Source organism: Alosa pseudoharengus, unplaced genomic scaffold (genome assembly GCF_046254945.1).
Source record: "Alosa pseudoharengus isolate Yale_2024_CS ecotype anadromous, Long Island Sound unplaced genomic scaffold, YU_APseudo_1.1 YU_APseudo_1.1_scf_16, whole genome shotgun sequence".
Classification (NCBI taxonomy): Eukaryota; Metazoa; Chordata; class Actinopteri; order Clupeiformes; family Clupeidae; genus Alosa; species Alosa pseudoharengus.
The window spans coordinates 15,453,543-15,468,097 of NW_027468630.1; the positions used below are offsets into that span (position 1 = coordinate 15,453,543).

General features: G+C 41.1%; 1 protein-coding gene across 1 annotated transcript in view; it reads left to right on the forward strand.

Moving 5' to 3' along the window:
* LOC143126102 (EF-hand calcium-binding domain-containing protein 9-like) overlaps window positions 1-14,555 on the forward strand; it is a 43,394-nt gene that overhangs the window by 17,295 nt on the left and 11,544 nt on the right. The window contains exon 3 of the mRNA XM_076288019.1: window positions 7,918-8,094. Within this exon, the coding sequence (XP_076144134.1) occupies window positions 7,918-8,094 (177 nt within the window). The remainder of the gene's footprint in view (window positions 1-7,917; window positions 8,095-14,555) is intronic.

Below are 14,555 nucleotides of genomic sequence, written 5' to 3' on the forward strand. Positions count from 1 at the left end.
TAAAAAGCAAGCGGTTTTATTTTTAACTTTTATTGTGGCTTTCTTATAGTAAAGCATAAAGCATATTCAGGGTTCCCATATCTTCTTAATCTCACTCATCAAGTCAAAATCACATTCTTTTCTAGGACTTTTCAGGCACAATTCTCTTAAGTTCAAAGAACAAACAGCATATTTTTAGAGCTGACATCAAAGAAAAAACAGAAACAGAAATGTCACTTTTGTATGAACTTCAGGTAAAAATGAAAAGTAAATAACTTATTTCTTTAAAAAAAAAATGACCTGCTTGTAGGGAGAAAATTTTGGTCATGTGGTATGAGCATTTCTAGGGCTTACTCCCCAGGTCACCATCTCACTCACACACACACAGGCCACCTATGTCCAGCTACTAATATGCCAGTCATTAGTTGAAACTGAAAAGGTGTCTATTCATCTTCAAAAGAAGCTGGTTTTCAAAGTTGCCAGAATTCAGTGCTTGGGAGTTTCAGGCCCAAGACCGGCCCACGTTTTCCATAGTGGTGGAAATTGGATAAATTAAGCAACATTTCAGCTCTTACTATCCTGTAGTTTTTATTAGTACCATGGTTCAACAAATGTGTAAAGGTTATATAATAATTCACTTCAACTAAGAAGTTAACAAAAAATATTTCACTATTCCAAAACAGAAAGAAAGAAAGCCTTTGAAATGTAGTCTATCCCACGCTTCCAAAAAGAGGCATATTGAACTAATGTTTAGGCTACATGTTTTTTGCATGGGAAGGCTATATTGTTGTTTGGTGATTTAGCCTACTCCTTTACTACACCCTCTTCTGAACAAACAAGGCATATAGGTTTATCATGTAGGGTAATTGCTCTTTCTTACATTAAATAACTTTAATTTATCCTCTCTACTTGTCCCTGTAGTCATGGCCTCCTCATCACTAATTTCGGGCTCATCATTTTCAGTGGTCGACTGGTTGATCTGCTGCTCAGTCTCTCCTGGCCTCTTTCTACCATCCATTCTTCCTGGCGCTTGTGTCTACTGCAGGGCCGGCTCAGCTATCCGTATCTGAGGAAACTTTTTGGAAAAAACGGGCTATATGGACCCAACCAAATCTTTTTGGGAGGGGAGAACTCCCTCACGTAGGCTACAACCCTTGCAGAGGCATTGCATTGGTGTCATGCACAGAATGCGGAACGTGTCCTACTTTAAGAAAAGATAGGCTAACGTGACAAATGTCAATATTTTTTTCCTCGACCGGCCCAAAAGTGAAGCGGCCCACTGGGAATTCTCCCGATTTCCCACCCCAGGCCTGATTCAGTCTTACTCTTCTTGGACTGAAGACAAGTCCTGCGATGCTAAATAGCCTTTCACAGGCCGCTGAGGCAGGTAGCGGAGTGCTCAGCTTCACAGAAAGCTGCCAACGTACAGAAACATTCCTTGCAAATACGGCCACGGGTGTATGACGTTATCTTCACCACTACCCTGTTCACCAAGTTCACCACTACCGTCGGGGCGGTCGTCTATGATAACGGGAGGTCCTCCAGTAGGTGCTCGTGCTTCCATGGCGGTTTCAGTTGTGCGTCCTCCAACAAACAAGCGCTGAAATAGAGCGTGCAGCGTGCGTAATGCAATCTAGGAGCAGTGATTCGCCAAACTTCCCTTACTGCAGTCGCACACATTTCTTCTAATTTTATGTTTTAGTAACGAGTAACGAAGATGCTTAGTGGAAATGTAACGGAGTAAAAGTATACATTTTATCTAGGAAATGTAGTGGAGTAAAAGTGAAAGTTGACATAAATTTAAATAGCGAAGTAAAGTACAGATACGTGAAATTTCTACTTAAGTACAGTAACGAAGTATTTGTACTCTACAACAGTGGTTTTCAAAGTGGGGGCCGGGGCCGCGAGGGGGTGCCACGGGGGCCTCAGCAAGTTGGAAGGAAAAATAAAAGCAACAAATAAATACATTTGAAAAATGTAAAATATACCTTTTACTATGAGGGTTGTTATACAATGCCATTATAATAATGTGAGGCATATCTGAACATTATATTTCCCATGATAATGACTGGGAATAATAGTAGAGTGATAGCTCTCATATAACAGAAACCCCCAAATACAATTTTTACACACTGTATGCTCCATAGCGAAGTGCTTGTGGCTAAAATAATTATTAGGAATAGCTTAATGTATTTTGACATTTGCCGTAGTATTATCGATGGGTTTAATAACACATCAAGGGGGTCCTTGGCCAGAACCTAATGGCGTTTTACAAACGGAAGTTCGGGAGGAGCGTGACGGAATTTGCCACGCCTCCTTCTTCAATCAGTCAGGTTATTTATTCGCAGTCTACCTGCCGAAGTTGCAGCATCGGTGTTACTCCGCTCGCAGTGACTACCGGTTTGCTCGCCTGTCTCAAGCAGAACTTGCTGCCCACTATGTGTTACAGACTTTCATGGTCTAGGTTGCGTGGGAAACTACTGCAGGGAGGTAGTTCTTATCTTGTTGCTTTGTATTAGAGCTGTTTGTAAAGCCCACTCGTTCCTGCTGAATGTTGAGATACATGTCACAAACATGTAGGCTATAGCCTACTAGATGAAGGCACTTGTTTAGCTATTTGCCTTACTTGTTTTTAGCTAACAACTTTCGGTCATATTGGCCGTGTTAATAGTTACAGGCTCACGGAGTTCTTGTCTAGAGGCATAGGGTGAACTGAAGTCAGTGTAGGCTAAATATCCCGTGAATCACACTTGAACATTGCAAGCGGCCATGTTATATAGACGTGACATTTCTGATAAATCAGGCTTCCAGTCCTTCGTGGTTCTTTGGTAAAGTTTGCTCGGAATTGTAGGTCAGTTTTGCCGCTTTTACCCCCACCTCAATGCCGGCTTTGGCCGTAAGGCAGCTGATACACAGGAGCTCATTGCTAAGAGGGCAAGGAAGGAATTTTTTCTCCTTTAAAGTGTTTGGGAGTTTTTCGCCTTCCTCTGTGTTGAGAGTGCCAGCATATTAAAGCCTTCCCTAGCTTACCATGGGAGCACAGGTACACCAGCGTGTAGCTTTGCTCTGTTACACTCCTAGCTGACCATGGAAGCACCTACACCAGCGTGTAGCTCTGCTGTTCCTTGGAATCCTCTCTAATAATGTGCTGCTCACCACTTTTCTTGCTGTTAGCTACAGTATTTTAATTACTTCCTGGTTTCCATAGCACCTCATATTGCTAAATTGGCGCTATTGCTATCCCTGGATTACTCAAACTCAATTATCACAACTCTATGTAATTATATGCACTATCCTGGGGTGTTAGGCCTGTATCATCAAAGCATGTTGTAAGCAACAGCCTACAACTACTAGACTACTATCGTCTCCATTGTACTTTGTGGCTAAATGTAATTTGCTCATTTTGAATTTCTTGATAGGTGTTGGCTAAAATGAAACATACATTCTTAAACAATTTCAAATCAAGGCCAACACTTTCCCAATTTTCTCCTGAAACTTGTCCTCAGTCAGAGTGTTGAGCTCAATCCTTTTTCTTTCCCTCCTGCTAGCCAATCAGCCAAGCACCTGCGCCGTAGTGTGGAGCTCCGTTCCTCCGGCATCTCTCCCTTTGTCCATGCAACATGCTTTGTCAACCCAGCAAGTTATGGCTGCCCGCGTGCAGCCCTCTACCTTGCCTTCCACTACTGCGGTCTCTTTTCTCTATTCCAGCTAATCAAGCCTCTTCTCTTTGCAGACCCAGGGTGCTGTGCAACCTCCTCCCCCTCCCCTGTAGCGACCGCGTCGCTACCTTTTCCCTTTCCCCATCATCTCCCACCGGCGTGAACCGCGTTCGTGCCCGTGTCTCTTCCCCAGCCAAGGACCGCGTCCCTGGTTCTCCCTCACCCCTCTTTCCCTGGATTGGTGCCACCACCCATGGGGTCACCCAGTGTTTCCCATACATTGACTTATTTGTAGCGGCCTACCACAATATCAACGTTGACCACCAAACAATGATTTTCCAGGTTGTATTAAATTGTGCTTAAATCTGGTTAGCATCATAACCACACTGTACTAATTTGATAAACTGTTCCATTCAAGTTCATTCTGCAAACCAACCACCACAATTGGAATTCAATTCTGTGGGAAACACTGGTCACCGCATCCTTCTAACAATGTTTTCCAGATCACACCCAGGTCAATCTTCTCTTTCCGCTCTTCATGTTTGCTCTTTACAAACCCTTTTGCTTAATTTTTTAAGGTGCCTTAGTTGCCCTCATCTTTGGGCTGTATACACGGATCCTGCTGACTCCTGCCTGCACAGTGACTCCTGCACGATCCCCCCAGAGCAATTTGGCTGAGCCATAGACTCTGCCAAGCATGGGTTTCTTAACATCCATTAATCAGTTTTCGCTTCAAGATGGCTCTTCAGGCTCTTCACTTGTACTAATCTACGTGTCAATGCCTAACCTACTCCAGCCTAGCCGCTTGCTCTCATTCTCTAAATTTCTTCTCATGCTCTTGAATGCAAACTGCCTCTATTAAGTGTTTGCTACAGGTTCATATTTACTCTCTAGATTGGCTACCATATTGCTAGGTAGCTCAGTGTTCTCTACAAACTTAATACAGCAAAGTAAAAACCTGTAACACCCATTTATCACCTTTCAGTAACTATCCTTATATTCAGACCATGTGTATGCTATGTAATGTCTAAGATCCCCTTATAGCATATATTTGACATTTTTTGCACATGTAACCCTAATTGGTTTTAAGGGCAACTCGGATATCTACCAACGCATATTGGTATTGGCACAGACCGTTTAGGTTTCATTCAGGCAAATAACGGTCTACCCGAGTAGTAGAATACTCTAGGTGCCTTAGATACCTTTCATATCACCTTATCTATAGCCTACACGGTCCTAGCCAGGGTCTTTTCAATTGGGTTGCATATTTTGGGGTGATCACATGACATGGATCCTGCTTGATTCCTGCCAGCGCAGTACACTCCTGCAAGATCCCTGCAAAGCACTCCATGACCCTGGCTAGGGATCTTGCCAAACAGCAGAATTTTAGATCGTAATTTGGAATGTTAACTTTATGAATCACTCACAAATCTTCGAATCACATGCCATGAGCATCAGCAACTACATCAGTCCTCTATTCCCACTGCACTGACCCCGAGCTCTGCAACTGCAAGCTGTACTCCCCTGCACTGACCCCGAGCTCTGCAACTGCTAGCTCATTGCCCTGCATGTCATGTTAAGTGCATGTTACAGTATGTGTGCAAGTGCATGCCTGTTAAGTTAGCTCTCAAGCTTCCCATTACTTCAGGATTGGTACAGCCACCACCGCGGTTGGTGGTCTGACCAATCCGCTAAGCACTCCTTCACCCTGGTTAGGGATCTTGCCAAACAAGTTTGCTGTTTTGCATGTCAACTCATAGATTGGCATTTGCATCATCTTAGACCTCCATCTGCCATAGACGACAGGCGCCCCTGGCTGTCTTAATTCAAATCGTTCCTCTATCGCATCCCCATTAGATCCCCCCATTTGATACAGATGACGGACGCTCCGTCACTTGCTTCTGTTTTCAAATGCAGCTCAAAGCTGTTCTAACGCAAGTCGGAATCCCAGCAGACCGTTACTCAACTTATTCTTTAGGATTGGTGCAGCCACCACTGCGGCAAATAACGGTCTGTCCGATCAAGCCCTCAAAACTCTCGGCCGGTGGTCCTTCGACGCCTATCGCTCGTATATCAGATCAAATCTCTGATCTGAGGAAGCGCACCTCGCGCACTCCCATTGAATTTGCTCAGCGTGGTTCTTGCCATAGGGTCCTTCATCTTCAAATGCAATTTTTGGGGTGTATGGCGGAATCCTGCCCGACTCCTGCCTGCGCAGTCGACTCCGGCACGATTCCGCGAAGCCCTTCAGGACCATGGCCAGAGACCACGCCAAACATGCTTTCTATTATGCTTTTATGTATTATGCTTTTATGTCTTTATGCAAATTCAGGAATGTGAACTAGTGAAATGGCGTTTTACAAACGGAAGTTCGGGAGGAGCGTGACGGAATTTGCCACGCCTCCTTCTTCAATCAGTCAGGTTATTTATTCGCAGTCTACCTGCCGAAGTTGCAGCATCGTTGTTACTCCGCTCGCAACCCACCACCTCCCCTTACGCCTCCCGTCTTCCATAGTTAAAGAATAAGGGGGTGTATGGCGGAATCCTGCCCGACTCCTGCCTGCGCAGTCGACTCCGGCACGATTCCGCGAAGCCCTTCAGGACCATGGCCAGAGACCTCGCCAAACATGCTTTCTATTATGCTTTTATGTATTATGCTTTTATGTCTTTATGCAAATTCAGGAATGTGAACTTTGGGGGCCTTGTCGTGGAAAAGTTTGGGAACCCCTGCTCTACAACATTACATTACAACACTGGTTCTCAGCCTAGACTTGCCTTTGAACTTTCGAAATTTATTGCTGATACAATAGCGTCATGCAGGAAAAACAGAGCTTTCCAACGGTACTACACATGATATGTTTCGGATCACGGTCGCGGTAGTGGCAAGGTTAAAATGCTAACATTTGTGCCAAGGTTAGAATGCTAACTTTTGGTGAATTTAAGAGAAATATACAGGCCCGAGTAAAACACAATGAAATAAACACCTAAATGTGTAAATCGGACTTTTTTGTTGTAGTAGTCTGAAAGAATACATGCTAAGGTAGCAAACTAGCCCAAAATCTCGAAATTGGCCAGTGCATGAAAAAACAATGTTTTCACCTGCCATGTCTCGCCTTAAATTGACCAAATTCACCTGCATTTGGCTGGTGGTGGGTGCTAATTTCCATCCTTGACACACACACACACACAGATGCACGCTAGAGGGTGACACGGGAATCAATTTTCACTCCCGTCCCATCCCGATCACGTGGAAAGCCCCCCCAAAAAAATTCTGTCCCGCAAAATCCCGAGAGAAAGACTCCCGAATTCCATCCCGCTCCCTATGTTGATGTCTAAAATTATCCGACTGTTAGGCTACCCAGTAGCGTGCAGTGACCATACATTTTGGTAGGGCAGAAAGCCTTGTCTAACTTTTCTTTATTATTAAATTTAAAATTACATATTTTACAGGACTTTGCTGTAGGCTAAGCTTAAATAATTTCATAGCCAGAATTGTAGATCTCATCCCATCAGTTAAGTTTGCAACGTTCTCATCACGTTAAACCAGCGAAGCATATATGGGTAAACAAAACTATTTTTTGTGTTCCGCCAGGGTTATGCGATAAATATATTGAGGAATGCGATCGTCGAGGTGCCATGCCCCAACATTGCATGACACATTAAACTCAACGAGAATCGCTTTCCCGGACAGCTCGTGCAATTGAATAGAGCTGTCCTTTGCCGACACTTTCGCCTGTAACTGTTTCTTTGCATCCATTTTGCCTTAGGGCCTAGTGGCTGAAGCTGATTGATTGTGAACAGGGCATGCTTTGTCTTGCTCTGATAGGCTACCAATCAACAATTGTATTGTGGGTTGAAATTGGTTCTCTTTTCTAAAACAAAATGTCTCACGTCTTTGGGCGCACTCACTGCATTGCAGCATAATTTTTTAAAAGTTAATCTCTGGCTTCCCGCCAGCTCCCGTTTATTATTTCCTGTCCCGTCCCAATCACGTTACCAACAGTGAAATTTACTCCCGTACTGCGGGAAACCCGCGGAAATACAAACATGTGCATACATACACACATACACACACACACGTGCACAAAGAGACAGACAGACACACGCAGAGACACAGACAAAAACAGACAAAAACATACAGACACACACACTCTCATGCACACACACACACACACTCACACACCACACATATATACACAGATAGACTTTTAACGGTTCTACTGCCATCTTACTGAGCATCCAGGGGTGTGTGTGTGTGTGTGTGTGTGTGTGTGTGTAGCACCATGTGGAGAAGAATTTTATCTTCCGTCACTCCCGGCCGGTGTTTGAGCTGCTGGACATGGATGGGGGGCGGACCATCAGCCCAGCCGAGTTCCAGAGCTCCGCCTTCCTCTTCAACCTCAATGGCCGCGCCCTCACCAAGATCTTCTACGACTTTGATGTGTCAGGAGATGAGGTAAACACACACACACACACACACACACACACATATTAGTTAAACATTAGCTTATTACAACCTATGACTAACGCATGTTAATGTTTTCTCCAGTGTAGCGTGCTCTTTACCAGACCTACAGTAATGCAAAACGTAAAAGCATTTCACATTCCACATAGCAGTCACATACCTTGAATGAACTTTATTAGTTAAACAGTTGAATTGAAAACTGAATTGTCTGTAGTCTCCTGATTTCATGCGACTGCTTTAACACACTGCTTTAACAATGTTTTGTTTCCTACGCAAATTAAATGTGAAGCCTCTGCACGGCAGTCACGGCGCCATCGACTGGTCTGGCATATGCAGTGTTGGGGAGTAACGGAATACATGTACCGGCGTTACGTATTCAGAATACAAATTATGAGTAACTGTATTCCGATACAGTTACAAGTTAAATAGTTGGAATTTAGAATACAGTTACATTGTTGAAATCAATGGATTACATGACGATACTTCTCTGTTTCATAAGTTTGTTCACTCTCTAAATAAATTAAGGCAACTCCATTTCCCAGAAGCTCCTGAAAGCAATCTATGATGAAATTGTTTACATGTTTAAATCCAAGCCCCGCCGTCTTGCACTAGCCTAAAAACGCAGCCAGTGCGCATTATGGACGCGTCACCGGAGACCCTGAAGTGACTGTTTGCACAGCAAATTAGGAGTAAAGTAAGTGGAGGTAACTCCTGTTCCTCACTGATCGTGGTTCCTGATGTCTGTTCAAAGGATATTTTCCCAAGTATTAATAGCTCAGGCTACTTCGGCCAATCGGTTACACAGTTTTCTAAACAAGCAAAGCCTAGTTCACGTGTTGATTTAGACCTACAATAAAACCAATCTCTAAAATAGGCACTGCATTCTAAGTTTTTTATTCTAACTTAAAATAGCTTTATGGATTATTCTTTGTTCTAATTAGATCTACATTTACGTTTTAAAATGAATTATATGGTGCAGCCTCTGAATAATTATTCTTGCGAGTAGGCCTAGCATATTTAAACGTGCGTTTTTTGATTGTCATTACGCGATCACGTTCATTTTGAGAGCACTGATATACAGTTGCCTAGCCCATAGTGTTTACATTTACAAGTCATTTGTACGGTGGCCCTGAGGTGCAAACCACAACCGCAAATCGAAAACCACAAACACAAATCGAAAACCACAACCGCAAATCGAAAACCACAAACACAAATCGAAAACCACAAACACAAATCGAAAACCACAACGACAAATCAAAAACCACAACGACAAAGAAAAACCACAACGGCAAATTAAAAAACACAACGGCAAATCACAAACCACAATGACATTAACAAAATCACAACGACATTAACAAAACCGGAAGTAGGTGGCGGTAAAGCACCTAAAAGCTGTTTGCCAACCGCGAAAGAAAAAAGAAGAAGAAAACAGGAAGTAGTCGATGGCCGCGACTTTTAAAATGTGTTTTTGGCATAGACAGTAAAAGATAGGTTTTTGGACTACCAGCTTGGAGGAGCTACTCACATCTCTTGTACAAATTATACAGATGTAAGTTCATAATGTTTGATAATAAAGAGGTTGAAGATTTATCCGACGTCTGATTTTGTTTATTTGTCAGTATGTTATGTCAGTAACGTTAGGCTAGCGTGTAGGCCATACATGGGCCACATCCGGCCCGTGGGCTTTCCCTGACCGGCCCGCGTAAGATCCGTGAAAGAACAATAGTCAAGAGCCTAGAGCATAGAGATAATGCATGCAAATCAATATCGTTGTTTTTATTTTTTTAAAGCGACTGCTATTTGTACGCCCATACATTTGTGCGTGGATGCATACGACGTAAACACCCTCACTGATGTGCTGGTGAATAGAATTTATGCTTCTGCGTCGACACAATGCAGTTGCCTTTACGTCGGCGTAAACCTTTCAAAGTTTTGTGTCTCTTATGTCTGCGTCGCTCACCACCGCAAAGGTTGTTAGAACGAACTCCTACTGCTGCTCGTTGGCGATACGAAGTGTTAATTTCAAAACGTTACTGGCAGATAGACAGTTTACAATCGGATAACCCCGTAATTGTAACCAAAATATGTCTGAGTTTGTGCAAACTATGATGCTACTACCCACAGGTTGCTTGAAGCAGCCGGCTCAACACACAGAGCGAGTTCACCAATCACAGTTATGTGCATTAAGTTAAAGCAAAAAACATAGCCTACATTTTTAAAATAGTTTTCTTTGTGCATGTTGATTAACTAATGACAGCCTACTATTGTCTGCTCCACATTTTCGTAGTCTAATTCTGCATAGAGTTAATTTAATGATGGTAATGATTTAATGATGAAATATTGCTGAGTGTTGATGCAATGGTGGCACAGGCCTATCGGTTGTACTGACTCCTTCACATTTTCATGACCTAGCCTAATTATATAGATATTGTAGTACTTTTTTATATCAGTCTTTGAAAACTGAAAAAAATGTCAATGTCAAAAAATCATTTTCGAGAATGAGGATTAAATACTGGACATAGATTAAATATTGCTGTTTTTCCTTTGTCTCCCTCACATTTTCATCTGTTCTTACGACTAGTAAACAAAACCATATGATTTACTTAATGTTATACAAGAACAGAATAGAATTGAACAGAATTGAGTTCAGACTTGAGTTCGGTATTTTGAGTACGGCCCTCCTCAACAGTCCCAGTTTGTCATGTGGCCCCTTGGGAAAATTAGTTGCCCACCCCTGGTGTAGGCTTACTTGTTTACTATTAGCCGCTATTGTAGCTAGTAGCTGCTAGCTCTAATGGGTGACTTTTACCAGCCAGTTTTAAGGAAAGCAGTGCGCTCTTTATGTTTTTTCCCCCCTAGCCTTAATGTCTTTCCCCCAGATACATATAAAACGTCATTCCCTGATAGTATGTCTGTGATTAGTGGGTAAACAAGTGGCATTCTATTCTAAATGCCGGTATGGATAGGCCTAGCCTACTACTACTAGTCAAGCAGATTGCTGTCAAGATTGATACCAGGAACAATCGAATCTTGTAAATCAGTGTTTCTCAACCTTTTTTGTGCCACGGCACACTTTTGACACTTAAAATGTCCCACGGCACACTAACATCCTGTGTGAAGAAAAAATAAACATACCATAGCCTAAAATTTCAAATAATACACAGATATGGCTTTATTATGGCTTCTATGCAAGACTGACCTGCTCAATAAAACAAGCGCCCTCTGTTTCATTTATAGGTGACTATATCTAATTTAATTGATGAACTGGATATGTGATGATTCTGTGAATACTGGATATGGGGCCCCCATTGTACAATGCCTGCTTACCACAAATAGTGCAATCACACAATCAATGAGAGCATGTGGTTATAAATTCTTTGATGCAACAGTTGCTTTTCTGGACCAGTGACATTTGGGTAATTTTCTGCGGCACACCTGATGATCTCTCACGGCACACTAGTGTGCCCCGGCACAGTGGTTAAAAAAACACTGTTGTAAATGATATGATGGGTTCTTTTAATGATGTCATCAGCGATTCACGATAACTTTAGGTAACTTGTACTGTCAAATTGTCAGTCTGAGGTAAATTGGTAACCTAGAAGTGGAGACCGCAGTGACGACCCCAAATTGCCAAAGGTAAGTGGCATCTATTAAATGGAAATAATCTACAGATAGTGGTGGAATAGTTTACCACTGTAATTGACATTGATTTATCCTTTTTTGCTATTCAAACATTTTGTAGATTTTTATTCACATCATTACTAGGTTGTTGCCTTTTCTATCCAGTTGGCAGTCCAGGATAAGAAATGGATAGAGACAAAGAAAGCATAGCCTACAAGTGCAAACGGAAATGTAGTGTGTGAAGTTCTTGGAATGGAAATAAATGTAACCACCTTCAACATACTTTTGAAGACATTATGTGTCAAGTGTGCAATAAATGTAGTGAATTTATTAAGGGAGTTTTTCGGTTAGTTAGTTAGTCGGTCATTCATTCAAAGTGCTTTCTCGTCTGTCTTATTCAGTCACGATAGCCAGACTGCACTGGGTCAAATGTCAATATGAAAATGTGATTAATCGGCATTACATTTTTTAACACATTATTATTTCTGTAATTAATTAATCTAAACACACACACTGAAGTTGAGTTGGATGTCTGTCTTGTGTTTTAAAATAAGTGATAGGCTAGGTCAGTGATCCTCACTATTTTTTTCACAAGAGCCACATTGGCAGTGCAAAATCAAAAGGAGAGCCACTTTTTACGACAACATACTAAGTCACCTTTGCAAATGTGCATTTCTACATATAAATTGGACATCCCACAAAAAAGAAATAACACAGCTAATACATTTTCATTTAAGACCAGATTTACTTTAATACTGGAATGAGCGGAAGCTGGCATGCATGTCCTTTCTTCATGTTGTATTTTTAGTGTAGTAGCAGGTTTGACAATACCCCCTTTAGGAAGCACCATTAAGGCTTAATAACTTCCTTTCACCTTCATTACTGTATTTGGGTGAAGGGGGAAGTATAATTCAGATGTTTGCGTTTTTGTAGTGCAGTATTGTATGTTTATGAAGCACATTTGAAAAAATGTATTGACTGTTACCACATACAGTGGGTCACATTTAGAAGTGGCCACTTCATTCGCGCTTTCCGTGATTCATGCAGCTGCGTGAAATGAATTACAACTTATCGCCACAAGGTGGCAGTTTAAGACCCCTGTAGCATTTGTAAACAGGGCAGCGGATTGCATTCAAAGGCGTTGCAGTGGCAGTGAGATACTGTAAGCAGAACCTTAAGATCACCTCGTTGAAGTCATACAGTAGACTAGGCTAAATCAGAGCCTGTTTTAGAATAGAATGCCACTTGTTTACCCACTAATCACAGACATACTATCAGGGAATGACGTTGTATATGTATCTTGGGAAAGACATAAAGAGCGCACTGCTTTCCTTAAAACAGGCTGGTAAGTCACCCATTAGAGCAGGGGTGTCAAACTCAAATTCACAGGGGGCCAAAATTAAGAACTGGGAGTATGTCGCGGGCCAAGCTCAACATTGAATAACCGATGTTTTTATTGAATTAAAACTGTATACGGGTATTTCCCAGAATTGGGGCCTATTTCTGTCCACAGGGTGTAATTCTATTAAAAACACATTAAATCTAATAATGTTTAGCATCACTAATTAGTATAAAGAAAAACAAGCCTAGACTTTTTTAATGGTTGCTCCTACTCATGATTTAGACACATTTTATTGGTGTTTTATGGTACAATATCAGTGTTTTGGTGTTGTCCGCAACCAGAGTTTTCACATATTGTGCCATATCTCAAACATTATTTATCAAAAATTAATTAAAAAAATCATGCATATGAATTAAATGTTATCTGAACTAATGAACTGCATGCACACATTATGCATATATATGCATTTCCTGCTTTATTTTGCTTAATGTATACCTGTCCCATGGTTTAGCCGTCATTACCAGCACACTCTACATAAAAGCACTTTGCTACTGTTTTTTCATCAAAAAAATATTTGGTAACCATGGTCACCTAATATCACAGTGGAATACATGGGTGTCAAGCAGAAAGATTGATGCCTTGATGTCCAGAAACATAAGAAAATCTACTCTTTATCCCTCGTTTTGGGCATGTACACTTATTATGTGTCATTACCATACGCATTGTATTTCTGTATTTTTGAATATTCCTGAAATTTTAAAATTATTTTAATAGTTTAAATGATGTACATTACATGTAGAAAGCTAGCTACACTTGCATGGTGATAATTTTTGCTTCTCAGGGTAGTTTTTCGGTATAAATGTCATCACCAGCACAGTCATTACCAGCACATTATAGCTTGAAATGTAGTGGTAATGACGACTGTGTTGGTGATGACATTTTTGCAGATACATTTAAAGTACTCTTTTTAAAAGAAATACGTTTTTTTTTTCACATAGTCAGTTCAACTTGGGTTTCTAAATTATAAACATTTAATTGCAATAGATTACGATCAGTGATTTGTCATCACCGCAACAAATGTCATTACCAGAACTGCAATGTCATCACCATCACCATGCATATTTTTGCCAATAGATTATGTATAAATTACAATAAATTACATTAATTAGATATTTTTGACAATGTTGGACAGTCTAAATTGCCACTGGATGAAAACAGATATGATATATGGCATTTATTTCAAATAAATGAAATTCCAAGCCAGGGTCGAGTGAAAAAATCAAAAAATAAGATACTTAAACGACTATAATTCATGTTGTAAGTAAAATTCAACAATTCTAATAAGTTCAAGATAAAATAGACTTCATGTGAAACCATAATTGATCATTGATTGATCATTGATTGACCATTTCATCTTTAAAATGTACATATTAGATGATGTGATGGTAATGACATTTACCTGAAAAATGACAAAAAATCATAAATTCCC